The sequence below is a fragment of the Hyperolius riggenbachi genome, chromosome 3, assembly GCF_040937935.1.
Source record: "Hyperolius riggenbachi isolate aHypRig1 chromosome 3, aHypRig1.pri, whole genome shotgun sequence".
Lineage (NCBI taxonomy): Eukaryota > Metazoa > Chordata > Amphibia > Anura > Hyperoliidae > Hyperolius > Hyperolius riggenbachi.
Genome location: NC_090648.1, coordinates 21,989,981 through 22,003,154, shown reverse-complemented (window position 1 = coordinate 22,003,154; position 13,174 = coordinate 21,989,981). Strand labels below are relative to the sequence as shown.

Genomic DNA, 13,174 nt, shown 5'->3' with positions numbered 1-13,174 from the left:
GGAAGTCATGTAAGTCAATGGCTCTGCAGATATTTAATTGTTTCGCATTGTGGTGCGCATGCACAGACGCATATTTTTAGGATACTCTTCCAGGAAATTTGTATTTTGGCCCTTGAAGTGAGTGCTAGAGAGTTGCACTTATAGTTTGGTTTGCTGCCACAAATAACAATACCGCACATCAACATGGGTGTATACAAGACTTCTTTTCAGTGTTGCAGTGTGGTGCAATCATCTATATTTGCCCCAAATCACAGTTATAAGGTAGTGAAAAGGGTGCTCAAATTTTTGTTGTGGGGGGGGGCGCTACAAAAGGGCGCCAGATATAGCCAAGATTAACGGCTATATAAGTGTGGCTACAAGGAGGACATTTAAAGATTAGTTACATCAGCAGGTACCTACATTTGGTTATATAAGTTAATTTAGCAATATCAGTTCAAAATAACATATGTTTGACGTGAAATGTGGGAAAGATTAGGCACCACCATTAAGGATTAAGATTTGGCATCACCAGGGGGGTTTACAGTTGGGCATCACAAGGGGGAGGGTCCTCAGGGTAGGGCACCACCAGGGGAGGGTGCTGTGTGAGAGTAGGGAGAAGTTTATTCATAGTAAACACTTTTATTGGCCATACTTCAGCGTGATTCCATTAGGCCGGAGGTTACGAGTAATCTCCACTAAGACCGCTAGACATAGGAACTCTTTTTTCCCTCAGCCATCAGCCTCTTAAATGCTCTCCACATACTCCCATCAGTGCACCCCATCCCAACAAACAGGGAATTGTGGCCATGTTATAGACAAACAAGTCAATTGGCCCACTAGTCTTAACTGGTCGGCCATCTTGATGTCACAATTGGACTGTGTGTATAGCTTCTTATGGCTTACAAAATGTTCCTAATGTTTTGTGTTATTTTTAATGCTCTTATGTAATGGATGTGCTGCTCCTGTGTTTTTCTACTGTTATTGCTTTTTAACGTACCATCCATCTGCCTTCTTTCTGAGCTTTGTATTGTGCCAAACCCAATTCCGGGCATGACCCTGTCATGCTTGGTGAAATTAATGATTCTGATTCTAATATCACTTTTTCTCGGCTATATCCAGCACCATTTTATAACCGAAAAGAAAAACTCAGCTTTATCCGACACCCTTTTATAGCCCATAAAAAATCTTGCTATGTCCAGTGCTCTTTTAGCCTAAAAAAAAAGAAAAATTGATATTTTGACAAGGCGGACACAGTGAGTTCAGAGAAAGACATGACAGGAGCTCTCGGCTCCTGTTACATCTTATTGATGGGTGAATTAGCAATTACTGAGGTGGCCATGTGAGTTACAGCTTGTGGGGAGAGGGGAGGTTTCAGCGAGGTCGCCTACAAAAGTGGACTATTCCTTTATCCACTGCTGTCTATGGGCAGCTGTTAACCACTTGAGGACCCTGGGCTTAAACCCCCTAGTGACCAGGCTATTTTTTCCTAATTAGGCCACTGCAGCTTTAAGGCCTCACTGCAGGGCCGCACAACTCAGCACACTCTCTGTTGGTGGGCAAGGATGGCTCCCAGGATGTTTATTCATTTTTTTTTTGATAAATATTTATTTATTTTTCTTCTACAATAAATGTCCCTATTATTTATTTAATACAATACAATACAATAACATTTTTATAGCGCTTTTCTCCCATAGGACTCAAAGCGCTTAGGCTCTCTCAGATTTTCAGTAATAAGTAGGATGAAGTATTCACACAACAAAAGTTATATTTCTGCAAATGCCAAACTGACCAGGTGGGTTTTCAGTCTGGATTTTTACACGTCCCTCCCGCCCTCCATCAGCCAATCAGTGCATTCGGCTGTCATAGGCTTTAGCCTATGACAGCAGATCGCTGCCTTGCCACTCCCACCTTGACGCGGCTGTCCCTAGTAAAGCAATGCCGTAGAACGCTGTGCTGTACTATGTAAATAGACGGCGTTTACGCCGTCTAACAGTCTCCTAGCCGCTGGGAGACTGATGGTGGAGCGGAGCCATCATGCGCACGGCCGCACGCATCGGCGTGCACGATCTCCTGCAAATCCCCGTCTAACACGGCTGTCCCCTCTGGAGGCTCATGAAGTAATCAGCTCTCATTGGCTGATGTCTATGAGAGCCGATCACTTTGATTGGCTGGCGAAAGTAGGGTGGGTGGGGGGGAATAAAAAATAAAGAAAAAAATAGTAATATTTATTGTAAAAAAAAAAAAAAATATATATATATATATATATATATATATATATATATATATATATATAAATATATTAAAAAACTAAACATCACAAAAACAAAACATCCCTGGAGCGATCACAGCCAACCAAAATAAAGCTCTGTTGGTGGGAAGAAAAGGGGGGAAATCACTTGTGTGCTGAAATGTACGGCCCTGCAGTGAGCCCTTAAAGCTGCAGTGGCCTATTCTGTTTAAGCTGTGGGGGTTTAAGCCTTAATCTTAGTCTTAAGTGGTTAAAGAGGAGCTGTCAGCCATACTATCTAGGAAAAAAAACAACACATATATAAGTAGATAAATACTTGCTCTACTTACATAACATATGTATTGCACTGTTCACGTTTTGATTTTAGTTATTTTTCTACAGTAGAAAAAAGTGAAAATCCTTCTAAGATTTCCCATTTAAGCTGTGGCTATTTTGAAGCCAATCCTGATGTCATTTCCTCCCTTACTCTCCTCTGCCTAAGTTGCAGACAGGAGAGAAAAAGGCTTCAGCCAATCAGGCTGCATTAGTTAAGTCTGAAAGGAAGTAGAGAAGCAAAAAAGGACAACCCAGCATGCCCTGCAACTTCCTTTTTGTAATAAGAGTCAGGTAAACTGGGGAATGATAATTTATCAACAAAGTAAAAGTAATTGTGATTTTAACTTTTGGATTGCCTGGATTAGCATCCTTATTACTTGTTTACCAGATAAAAATAAAGAATTTATTTTTTATTTTATACCCGACTGTTAAACTTTAAGCTAAAAAGTCTGGGTAGAAACTAGAGAGTGCATAATTGACGCAATAGCTTGCCAGATATTATGAGTTTAAGAATGTGCCATCTGTGTACATTTAGAATATGCTGGGAGGTTCCTATTTTACTTGAATTCTTCTTCAAGAATGATAACAGTTTTAATGGTTTTACAGATACGGAAGAGTTTTTAAACGTTTGCTCCTTTGTTATACAATATAGCCTAACCATCAATATTTCTGATAGATGGGGGGCATAAAACCATAGAAAAATAAAAGTTTAAGTATCAGACATTAACCACTTGCCGCCCGCGTCACACCGCTGGGCGTGGCCGCGGCGGCAGCCCCAGGACCAGCTAACGCCAATTGGCGGAAAGTCCTGGGGCAGCAGTTTATGGGAGATCGCGTGCACGCTGCGCGCGCATCTCCCGCTTGGTGGGCGGAGCTGAGCTCCGCCTTCAGTCTCCGAGTGGCGATCGACGCACAGGAGACTGTTACACGGCGAAACCGCCGTGTATTTATATGTACAGCGCTGCGATCAGCAGCAGCGCTGCACTGAGGACAGCCGCGTGACACGGCTGTCCCTCTGGGGGACAAGAGAGCGATCGGCTCTCATAGGCAGAAGCCTATGACAGCTGATCGCCGTGATTGGCCGGCTGGGGGGAGGGAGGGGATTTAGAAAAAAAAAAATAGCAAAAAATATAAAAAAAACAAACAAACAAATATTTATAAAAAAAATAAATAAACACAGGGGGGGCGATCAGACCTCACTAACAGAGAGCTCTGTTGGTGGGGAGAAAAGGGGGGGGGGGATCACTTGTGTGCAGAGGTATACGGCCCTGCAGCTTGGCCTTAAAGCTGCAGTGGCCAATTAAGGTAAAATTAGGCTGGTCACTAGGGGGGTTTACCACCATGGTCCTCAAGAGGTTAAATAATAATTTTTTTTTTTTATTATTTATTTTTTTTAAAAGAAGCTGACAAAATTATTCATCACACAATTTTTATTTTTTTGAAGAGCAAAAAACACATAACAAATCATTTTTTTTAATGTAATTTTTATTTTTACATTTTCCAGAAAGAAATTCCTAAACATTTATTTACATCATTAAGTCATTATGTTTTATAGTCTTGGTCTAGAAACTTGTTTTCCAAACTTCAACTTAGAGACTACATGCAGTACCAAAAGTGTGCATTTGCACATTTGCACATTGCAGAAAAATTCTGCTTGTCAATTTACTGCCTATACAATTCTATGGGCCTTATTACATCCCTGCATTTTAATGGAATGCGTTATTCTAACTCACTGAAAGCTTTGAAGTAATGTATATGTTACAATGCATGCAGTGTCCATAGCAGTTTACACGCAGAATAACGAGTTTTGCAATGTGCAGAATGTGAGTCCTGCCGGATACAATTTTTTCTTCCAAAAACATGGAGCTCCAAACCAACTACAGTATGATAAATACATTTATACTCTTGGGATTTCAAAACTCCCAACACATTGGCGTTTGTCTTTTTATTCTGATCCTTGTTCTTTACATCTTGACTCTATGTGGAAACCTCTTGATTATAATTCTAGTGTCCTACAGCCAGACTCTCCACTCGCCCATGTACTTTTTTCTTACCCAACTCTCTATTTCCGATATATTGCTTACTACTGACATTTCTCCAAATTTGCTGTATGTTACACTTCAACACGGTGAAGCAATGACCTTTACGAGCTGCATTGTGCAATATTATTTTTTTGTTATGACAGAGTGCTCAGAATGTCTTCTTCTAATGATTATGTCCTATGATCGGTATTTGGCCATCTGTAACCCCCTGCACTACGTGTATATCATGAACAGATCCTTCTGCATAAAACTGGTGACTTTGTCTTGGTTGTTCAGCATCTTTACAATGATGATTAGCACAATTACAATTGCTTTTCTTGACTTCTGTGGACCAAATATAATTGACCATATCTTCTGTGACGTTTCAGCTCTTTTAAAGCTTTCCTGTTCAGATACATTTTTGGTACAGTTAGAAATGCTTTTGCTTAGTGTGCCTGTTCTTTTTTTACCGTTCTTACTGATCATGATATCCTATACTTACATTGCTTTCACCATTCTGAAAATACCAACTGAAACTGGAAAAGAAAAGGCATTCTCTACCTGTAGTTCTCACCTGAGTGTGGTCTCCATATTTTATATAACATTAATTGTTATTTATGATCTTCCTTCTGATGGACAGTCTCTGACTTTGAGCAAGACACTATCACTGCTCTACACAGTGGGCACACCACTGATCAATCCGATTATATACAGTCTGAGAAACAAGGAAATTAAGAAAACATTTAAGACGTTTTTAACACGTGTTTTCGTTTTTTAAAGTTGTCCGTTACTATTGATGAAAGAAAGCAAAGCAAATTGTACACTAAACATGGGCAGCGTGGTGGCATAGTGCAGGGCTTCCCAACCCAGTTCTCAAGTACCACCAACAGTGCATATTTTGTGGAAATCCAAAGTGGTAGTTAATATGCTCTGCTAAGATCCTAATTACCTTGCCTGTGAATATGTGCAGTTTCCTGCAAAGCATGTACTGTTGGTGGTGCATGAGGACAGGGTTGGGAAGCACTTGCATAGTGGATAGCACATTCACCTTGCAGCCCTGGGTCCCCAGTTTGAGTTCCAGCCTGGGCACTACCTGCACAGAGTTTGTATGTCCTACCTGTGTCTGTTTGGATTTCCTCCGGGCACTCCCCACCACCACTGCTGATGAGTTCAGGTGATGAAACACATTGGGCGGAGCTAAGCGGAGGCACACAGAGGAACACACTGCTAGGATCGAGGGTGCTGGTTTTATATATAATGTTCATTTTAACATGGAACATGTGAGTGAAATTTTACTTTTTTTATTGAACTATTAAAGCTGTGTTATGCTATGAAAGCATCTGCTTAGTTTTTAATGAGATACTGTTGGTTAGAGATGTCACAAACATAGAATTATCCACTCGCGAACAGCAAACGTGACCTTCCGTTTGCGAACATGCGAACCCGGTGAACCACCATAGACTTTAATGGGCAGGCAAATTTTAAAACCTACAAAGACTGTTTCTGACCACAAAAGTGATAGAAAAGTTGTTTCAATGGGTCTAACACCTGGACTGTGGCATGCCGGAGGGGGATCCAGGCCAAAAGTCTCACCAAACATTACAGAGTTGATGCAAAGTCCGGTTTTAATGCCTAAAGGGCAGAAATCCCATTACATTCCTACAAATAATGCACTGGAGCTGTACTGTGCCTGCAACTTAATGTGGCCATAATAGCAGTAGTGTGCACAGCTCTGGGTGTCAGTGCAGGGGCGTATCTGGGTAATATAGAGCCGATGGCAAACACTGAAATTGTGCCCCCCTTCCCTGGTCAGAGCCCCCTTCCCCTCTAAAAACAGCATCCTTTCTCATGTGCTATGGTTGCTTCTAAGGATATTGCTAAAGTTACTTTTTGGACATATTTTTCTTATTTCCTCTCTGTCCTCTTTTCTAACACTAACCAAAGTATGCCCTACATACCTAAATTAAGCCATGTTCCCTGGATAACATAATTAATATGATCTGAGGTCTAAATGACGGGGAGGCATGGGGGTAGGCATGGTAGCACAGCAAAGGGATAGGCATGGCGCCCATGGTGCTGTGGCGCCCATGGCACGAGCCATGCCTGCACCCCTCTAGATACGCCTCTGTGTCAGTGGGCTGTGGAGTGTCACACACAGAGAAATGCAATAGTACTATCAGAATACAGTGAAATAATAATGCCCTAGAGTGGTTCTGTGCCTGCAACTTAATGTAGCAACAGCAGTAGTGTGCACACAGCTCTGGGTGTCAGTGGGCCGTGGAGTGTCACACACACAAAAAAAAAACACAGGAGACCGATGTACTAGTCCTCAAAGGAGCTGTTTTGGGTGCTTTCAGCAAGTAGTCAATGAGGAACAAGAATACATGCTTAGCTAATGCTTTTCCCACCAAACTGCAGCAAGTCTGACCCTGCTTTCCCTAACAGCAGCCAGTAGAGAATGGGTCAAATATGGCCACTGCAACTGCTTTTTAATAGGGGGTGGGGGATCAGAAGGGGTTGGCTGCCAAGTGTCTGCTGACTGTGAGATAAGGGTCAAAGTTTAGCTCCATGATGATGTATGGGAGGGGGGTCAAACACACCATATGTTCGCAGTTTGCCAACAACATGAACAGCGAAAATTCACTGGGAACTTTCCGCCGGTGAACTGTTCAGTACAGGACATGTCTTCATTGAGGCAATGACTAATGTAGTGGGCCTTGGCAGTCCATTGGCTGTTTCCACAATGGAGCGGTGTATTGGCCACTCATCACCCACTTAGATCATTATAATCCACTCTGACTGCATGGCACTTACACCACTAAACAAAGAGAAAAGGTTAGGTGCATGGCTACATGTGCCAATCTATGTGGCTGCACTTACAAGTCTTACAAGGACGTACTGAGCATGGACATAATTCAAACCAGTATTGCCTGTTAAGAATAAATAAGATTTAGCATTGCATACATTTCATCCTTTCTAATTTTTACTTGACAAGTGCTGCAGTTATAAAACACCTATTCCTGAACTGAACTGAACTGGACATACAAGGTACGTAAAAAAAACTTGAACTGGTAAGGTTTTAGGTGATTGGCTACTAATGTATCTTTGTAATAAAATGAAGCGTTTGGGATGTTGATAAGACCTCATGCATTAGCTATGACAACTAGTCTAAAAACTGGACTCTCTCTAACACCATTCTTGCAGTCCTACTATTACGATCTCAGGTGATCATTAGATTCCTTTAAGATTCTCCACCACCAGTTCACCTATAGACCAGCTTCTGCGTGAATAGCATACTAGAAATGTCTACCCAAATGTGGTTTTCCCTAGGCCTTAATTGTTCAAGGTATAGGATATGAGGCCAGGGAAACAAATGAGTTCAGGAAATAGTCCAAAGTTCAAACACATCAGGTCAGATGTCTATCAATCCAGAAGTCAAATGAACTCAAGGTCAGGAATGAGCCAGGGATCACATAGGTGGTCAAACCAGGGGTTAGGCAAGAGTTTAATCAGAACAGATACAGGTCAGTAGAGGTGTCAGTCAATAACATTATCAACAGGTTAATCGAGTTTCATATATAAAGCAAACCAAAATTATACACTAGCAGCTAGCACACAACAACTAATGCCATCATGGACAGAAAAGCACTAAATGTAAGAATCTATACGTTGGTAGCAATTGGCAGCAACACTACACCTTCGTTCGGCACCATATCACAGGAAGTGTGATAACTTGACTCTCATCACAGCATACAGCATAGGAGATAGGACTTCGTAGACGTCGTCAACGTTCAAGAGTAATATCTAACCTCAGCAAAGCAAACCGTCTGTAGAATCTTATGCATTCCTTGCATACTTGATCTATCTCTAATAGCTAGATCAGGCCTCTCTTAGTTACATCTATGCATCTATGCTAATTGCATTTAGGCATATATACAGCATACAGATCATGTAGAATGAAAGTAGAAACAGGAGTGAAAGTCATCAGTCAGAAGTAGCCTCGGGAGCCCATGTTTGCTCCTCTTATACTGACCTCTAAAGAGTTAAATGTGACATCACCTCTCCGTCTAGCACCAAAAAATGTTGACCTCTCAGGTCATGGTGTAAGACATGTGTGGATGAAACAGGTGTCCCCAGTGATACTATTGGAAAAACTACCTGGGTTTTTCCATCGGTAGGAACTAAGGAAGCAGCGGTGCATAAAGAATTGTTGCACCCTTTCCACCTGTTTACCCAGACATCTCGGTGCCTCCATGGAAAAGATCCTTCCCCAGGAAAATCAATAAATCTCTCCTTGTCAACTCTCAGTTGTAAAGGAGTTTTACCGTCTGATAAGGCTTGAGCCAATATATTAAAATCCGCTGTTAACTCGGTCTGCATAGACAGGCATGCTGTTTCCCATGCAATACCCTTAGCTAGTGTTGGGCGAACAGTGTTCGCCACTGTTCGGGTTCTGCAGAACATCACCCTGTTCGGGTGATGTTCGAGTTCGGCCGAACACCTGATGGTGTTCGGCCTTTTAAGTTCGGGTTCGGCCCGAACTATTGAATGGCCGCCGACAAGGCCGAACAGGGCCCCTGTTCGGCCGAACAGGGCCCTGTTCGCCCGAACATGCCGCAATACGGTCCCCCTATGGGGTCGCAGGCATAAGGGGGGAGCATGCCCCGATCGCGGGGGGGGGTCAGAAATTCCCCCCACCCCCTCCGCTAGCGCTCCCCCCTCTGCCCGCTTCCCCATAAAAAAGTTTAAGGAAAGTACCTGCGGTAGTGGATGGCCTGGCAGTGGCACTGTGGAGTGAGGAGGAGGAGTCCGGAGAGTGACGCGTTGAGGGAGGCCGGGCAGCGGGCGTGAGGTCAGAGAAAGGGCGGAAGTACCACAAGGGTACTACCGCTGAACCGCCCGCTGCCCGGCCTCCCTCAACATGTCACTCTCCGGACTCCTCCTCCTCACTCCACAGTGCCACTGCCAGGCCATCCACTACCACAGGTACTTTCCTGAAACTTTTGTATGGGGAAGCGGGCAGAGGGGGGAGCGCTAGCGGAGGGGGTGGGGGGAATTTCCGACCCCCCCCCGCGATCGGGGCATGCTCCCCCCTTATGCCTGCGACCCCATAGGGCCCCCAAAAGCGGGATGTTCGGGAAGTTCGGGGTTCGGCCCGAACATGCCAAACATCTCGGCCATGTTCGGCAAACTTTCCCGAACCCGAACATCCAGGTGTTCGCCCATCACTACCCTTAGCATGTGCAATCATCTTCTGAAGAATCATTTGAATGTGCCTTTGAGTGTACCCCTGAACTTTATATGTGTTGTGCGTTAACTGTTCCAAAACCAAGTTCAGATGATGTTGGGTACCCACATTCTGTTGTCCAAATGTGCCTAATTGTTGAATGACCTCTGTCATACCTTCTAGGTCTACACTGTTTGCTACCCCCATTCCAGTGCCAATGCCTCCCATTATTGTATCTGCTAAATCCTGGAACCTTCTTCTGGCTAAACTATTCCCTGTGTAATGTGCCCATGACATAAAAGCCTGTACCAGGGTGGCAGCTACAGTGCTGCAGTTAGGGTAGATATTCGATATTACCCACTCCTCTAAATTAATCGTATGGTAAACCATGTAGTGAGGATGGTGTTACCTGTGTTGACTCTCCCTTCCTCGGGATCGCTCTCCCCACCCTCTTTGTCACCTGAAAATGTGGCTGGATCTCAATTTTTACTTCTCATTTCGAGACCAAAACCCTTCTGCTTTCCAGCCTTTGCGTTTGTATAGTTGTCTCAGAGACACCCTCTGTTAGTTGCTCCAGAGTGTGATATTGTTCCCTGCTTCTCTCCTAGAACCAACTCACTCTGGAGAACCAAGACAAGGTAATCCTGAAAAACACACTCCACCTTTTGCATGTACCCATTGTACTGCAATGTACCTTTTAACAAGACTTTGGATCGGTGCATTGGTTCCAGGACTGTGACATTCCAGAGCAGATTTAAGTTGCCGTTCACATCACACTTCCAGCACACTTGACCCTTCATTCCTTTCACCAACATTGTGCCATGAAATTTGTTTCCACCTGGCACGAGTGATCCTTTCCTCCTTCCCTGTTTGGTTCAGTAGGGCCAATCAGAGGGAAGTGCAAAAGGATCAGTACCTTTTTCTCGCAACATTAACATGCTTGGGCCTTGCGTTCTCATTAACCCCTTATTGTTTATGAGAATGTCCTCTCCTCAGTCTGAAATGGCAACCTAGGATCACCATCAGCACGGTACTCTTCATTATGAGAGCACCTCCTTGGGAAAGAAAAACATTAGCAGTTTGCATTATGCTTTGCTCAGTCAGTTTTTTAGTCTCTTTCTGATCTCAGAAATCTCACTGTTCTCCAAACCAGGATTGGCCTCTAGAAACTTTCGCTTATCCGACTGACATGTCTGTCTCTGTCTCTGCTGCCAGCACCTCAGCTTTCTCGATTCCATATTGCCAAAACTCCTGAAACCGAAATACAAACAAATCAATTCTTATTAATGATTTGGGTTTCGCCCTGTGGGCTTGTACTCTGTACACCTCAGATTGATCAATGTATACCATAATTGATCTTGTTTCTTTATAGTTCTCTTGAACCTTGTTTACGCTTTTTGGTAAAATTGAGCTATTGAGCTACACTCCTCTCCACTACCTTATGTACAATGTCATAAGTACTTACCTTTTTAAAATATTCTCTTATGGACTTCACCTTTGGAAGCTCTTACCTCCTTGGAAGCTCTTACCTCATCCCCCCCCCCCCCCCGTACATACTTGGCCACAATATGTACTGAGTACGGATGCCACACACATGTTGCTGCTGCCTGCAGACTGCTTTTCAGTTGAGCTTGCAATGCTCTTACTCATTTCCATTTTTACTTACCTAGAACTCTATTGATCACAACCAGCTCTGCTAGAAGTCCTGTTTGTTGTACCCTCTGACCAATGTTTGACAATACTACTGCCTCTATACTTACCCAAGAAATGGCTACCTCCCTGTAGGAAGGTGTGCTTTGCACTATAACTACACAGGGTTCAGGGCTACACATGCCAGCTTCACATGCTTGCATGAGAATCACTGAATGGTAGGTAGTCCTACGGCAAACGTTCTACTGATACACTGTGACTCAGTAAATGGCAACTCCTTGCTTCTTTGTAATTGCCCCTTGAACTGCTTTCAGTTCTGTTCTTTGTGCTAAACTTGGTAAGAGCTAGAAAAAATATATTTGACCAACCAGTGGACTATGAAAAAGGCAAAAACAGCCCAAGCCCCCCCCCCCCCCCCACCAAAAAGATAACCACTCTGCAGCCGCGACGACTGACACCGGGATTGGTCACCTCCTTTTCTTTTCCACCTCCTGTACACCCTTATGTACTGTTCCTCCCCTTCCTCTTTTGGGAACTCATATTGCACCACTGTTTAAGGTGCATCACTTAAAGGAATAATCCCATAAGTAACCCTGTTGGATTTCGCATCCCCCAAAAAAACCATAACACACAACAACACAGCACAGAATGCATTATAAAAAACTTGTATATTAACAAACAAATAACAACTTGCCTGAACATCCCAATGTTCTTTCGAATCGAATGACAGTTCATACAGCTGTGGCAAATTTTCTCATGGATCTTTCTTCTGACGTCCCCCTGGAGCTCTGAGACCTCGCTCAGTGGACCCATGTGTTCCCCTCACGGCAATTTGCCTGGCCGCACCCTCCTTTCTCTGGATCCTGTTTTGGCAGTAACTGTGTGTACGGCACAGCTTCTCTGATGTCCTAGAGATCTGCCACTGTAGTACTAGAGCTTCATACCGTGCTCCGGGCTCCTTGCAGCCCCACACTCACTTATCTATTATCGATAAGCTTCCAGCATCCTCTCCGCTTTTGTTGCTGTGAAAGTCCTTGATAGACTGATATCTCTGGCCCTGGACCTTTTCTGCCTTTTTCTGCGAGACAGCACTGAGTTTCACGGCACCAATATAAACACTAAACAGGGCAGACCTTTTTTGGGGCAGGTATTGCCTGCTAAGAATAAATCAGATTTTAGCATCACATGCACCTGAGGCACTTAACTGACACCTGAGACACTTGAACATTCTCATCATACCTATTGATACTAGTGGTATACTTTTATACCAGTAGTAATTATCTTGCTCATGCAATGAAAAAAAAAATATATAGATGTGCCTACATTTCCCAGAAATTAAGTAATTTGAGGGATGTCATCTAAGGGTAGGTGGCACATGTCTCATGGCACAAAAACACAAATATAATGTTATATAATGTTATATTATTATAAAATAATAATAATAATAATAATAATAATAGTAAAATAAAATTAACAACATAATACAATATTTTATATTTTTAAGATAATATTAACATGGGAAAATCTATAAGCCATCTTGTCCCATGGTAATATTATTATTATTATTATTATTATTATTAGTAGTAGTAGTAGTAGTAGTAGTAGTAGTAGTAGTAGTAGTAGTAGTAGTAGTAGTAGTAGTAGCAGTAGCAGTTGTAGTAGTAGTAGTAGTAGTAGTAGTAATAAAATACAATATTTTATATTTTTTAAGATAATATAACATGGTAAAATCTA

At 42.9% G+C, this 13,174-nt stretch overlaps 1 protein-coding gene across 1 annotated transcript; it reads left to right on the top strand.

Annotated features, from left to right (window-relative positions):
- The first annotated feature begins 4,402 nt into the window (after positions 1–4,402).
- LOC137561928 (olfactory receptor 11L1-like) lies at positions 4,403–5,341 on the top strand. Its single transcript, XM_068273274.1, has one exon. The coding sequence runs from the start codon at positions 4,403–4,405 to the stop codon at positions 5,339–5,341; it is 939 nt and encodes a 312-aa protein (XP_068129375.1).
- The last annotated feature ends 7,833 nt before the right edge of the window (positions 5,342–13,174 follow it).

Bases quoted from the DNA above. Each gene is read 5' to 3' on its own strand.
- LOC137561928 (XM_068273274.1), top strand. From the start codon at position 4,403: ATGGAGCTCCAAACCAACTACAGTATGATAAATACATTTATACTCTTG.